This window comes from Seriola aureovittata, chromosome 1 (assembly GCF_021018895.1).
Source record: "Seriola aureovittata isolate HTS-2021-v1 ecotype China chromosome 1, ASM2101889v1, whole genome shotgun sequence".
Taxonomy (NCBI): Eukaryota; Metazoa; Chordata; class Actinopteri; order Carangiformes; family Carangidae; genus Seriola; species Seriola aureovittata.
This window is the reverse complement of record NC_079364.1, coordinates 140,754-142,500: the sequence shown is the minus strand read 5'-3', so window position 1 is coordinate 142,500 and position 1,747 is coordinate 140,754. Positions and strand designations below refer to the sequence as shown.

The 1,747-nt window shown below is 46.7% G+C and overlaps 1 protein-coding gene across 1 annotated transcript in view; it reads right to left on the bottom strand.

Moving 5' to 3' along the window:
- The window catches only part of LOC130170289 (ATP-binding cassette sub-family C member 12-like), a 13,763-nt gene extending 12,857 nt beyond the window's left edge, over window positions 1-906 (bottom strand). Inside the window, exons 1-3 of the mRNA XM_056377516.1 lie at window positions 699-906; window positions 353-589; window positions 1-57 (exon numbers count right to left, since the gene is read on the bottom strand). The exon at window positions 1-57 is cut by the window's left edge and continues 117 nt beyond it. Of these exons, the coding sequence (XP_056233491.1) occupies window positions 1-57; window positions 353-589; window positions 699-872 (468 nt within the window). The 5' untranslated portion in view covers window positions 873-906. The remainder of the gene's footprint in view (window positions 58-352; window positions 590-698) is intronic.
- Window positions 907-1,747: the final 841 nt, after the last annotated feature.

Genomic DNA, 1,747 nt, shown 5'->3' with positions numbered 1-1,747 from the left:
ACCCAACAGGACGGCCTCAAACACCCGGTAACTGTCACTGGTAAGGACACGCACCATCTGGCAGACACACAGGCGCTTATTATACAGATGTTTCCAGCTGCATCAGCTGAGCTTCACTGTCCATTTAAAAACAGAACATTTAGGAAAACATTTAGAAAATGTATTTTAAGAACAAAAAAAAAACAAAAACACTGGTAAATCACAAGACGACAAAATGTCAAAATTATAATTTTACAATAAAAGTTACAATATTTTGAAAGTAAAAGCTAAAATATTTTCCCAATAAAGTTGTCCTTCAGTTTGTGAAGGTGAATAAATTCACACTCATTTATTTCTGTTGGTTGTTGCGAACCTGTCCCAAAGAGACTCCGCTGTGTGTCCTCAGAGAGACGATCTTGTTGAAGCCCAGCATACAGAAACCTGTCTTCAGCCTGATCCCTGTCCTCAGGTTCATGGCCCAGCTCAGACTGAGGCAGCCGACTCTGAACAGCTCCACAGAGACCAGAACCAGACTCAGAGCCACGCCCCCGAACACCGACCACATCTCCGGGTGGACCACGTAACTGAGGATCTCATGGACCAGGACGCCCTGACAAGAAACACAGAGAGGACACGGAGACGTGATGTCACACTGTGACAAACACTGTGAAACACTGTGGTGGTTGTCATGGATACACTGTGATGCTGAAGAGACGCACTGAACCAACAAACAGGGCCAACATGAAAAGGACGGTGATGACGAGGACCAGAAGAAGTCGGTCTCCCTGGAAACGCAGCAACACTCGAGTCAGAGACGCTTTCTGTAGACCGACTGCACACACTTCCTGTTCCCAGAGCGTCTGAAGCCTGAACACACACACACACACACACATTAACACACACTTCCTGCTTACACAAGCTCAAAGCCTGAACATACCCAGTAAAATTATTATTATTATCATCATTTTTATTATTAGTGTCCCACCTGTCTCCATTGACGTGGGCTCCGTCCAGAGGAGACAGACTGAGTGAGCTGAAGTCCAGCTGTTTCCTGGACATGGACCACATCACAGGAGTCATCCAGGACATGGTGCTGAAGGACAGGAAGCCGGCTCGGTCCAGAGGACTTGACCTGGATCCAAACGACCAGCAGTGTCAGTAAAGACCTCATCACTATGTCTCGCCTGTCTACACGATCGTCTGTCAAACCTCTGAGTCAATTAGGTTTGATCTGCTGATGAAGACAGTGTGACATGGTAGAAAGCTGCACAGCTTCCCTTGAGTGGGCTGTGTTGATTGTGCTCCTTCTTTTAAAAGTCACTGTGCAGATAGGAAAGTATTAAGTGCTGTATCTGTCCCATTCTGTCTCTGATGACTTACCTTGACCCTGCCGCTGTCTCTGATTGGCTTGAGGAATAGGTGGGAGGAGCTGTAGGTCTCCTCCAATCAGCTGCTGGGGCGGTTTTACTGTCCATCTTGCTGAGACAGAGACAGATGTGAGACCAGTCAGACAGACAAACCTGTGAATGTACCTGAGCTGCGATTGGCCAGTCACTGTGTGGGGGCGGAGCTTAGCTAACAGTCAGCTATGTGCGTGTGTTCAGTCCTTCCTCAGCTGTACAGACCTCAGTGTTAAACATCTGTAGCACCACACAATCAGAAGCTACATAAACAGGAAGCATCATGATTTGTAACAGAACTTACCAAAATAAAAGCTGTAGGATCTGACAGATAAATGGACCTGGTGTTCAATCTGATCCTGAGTCAA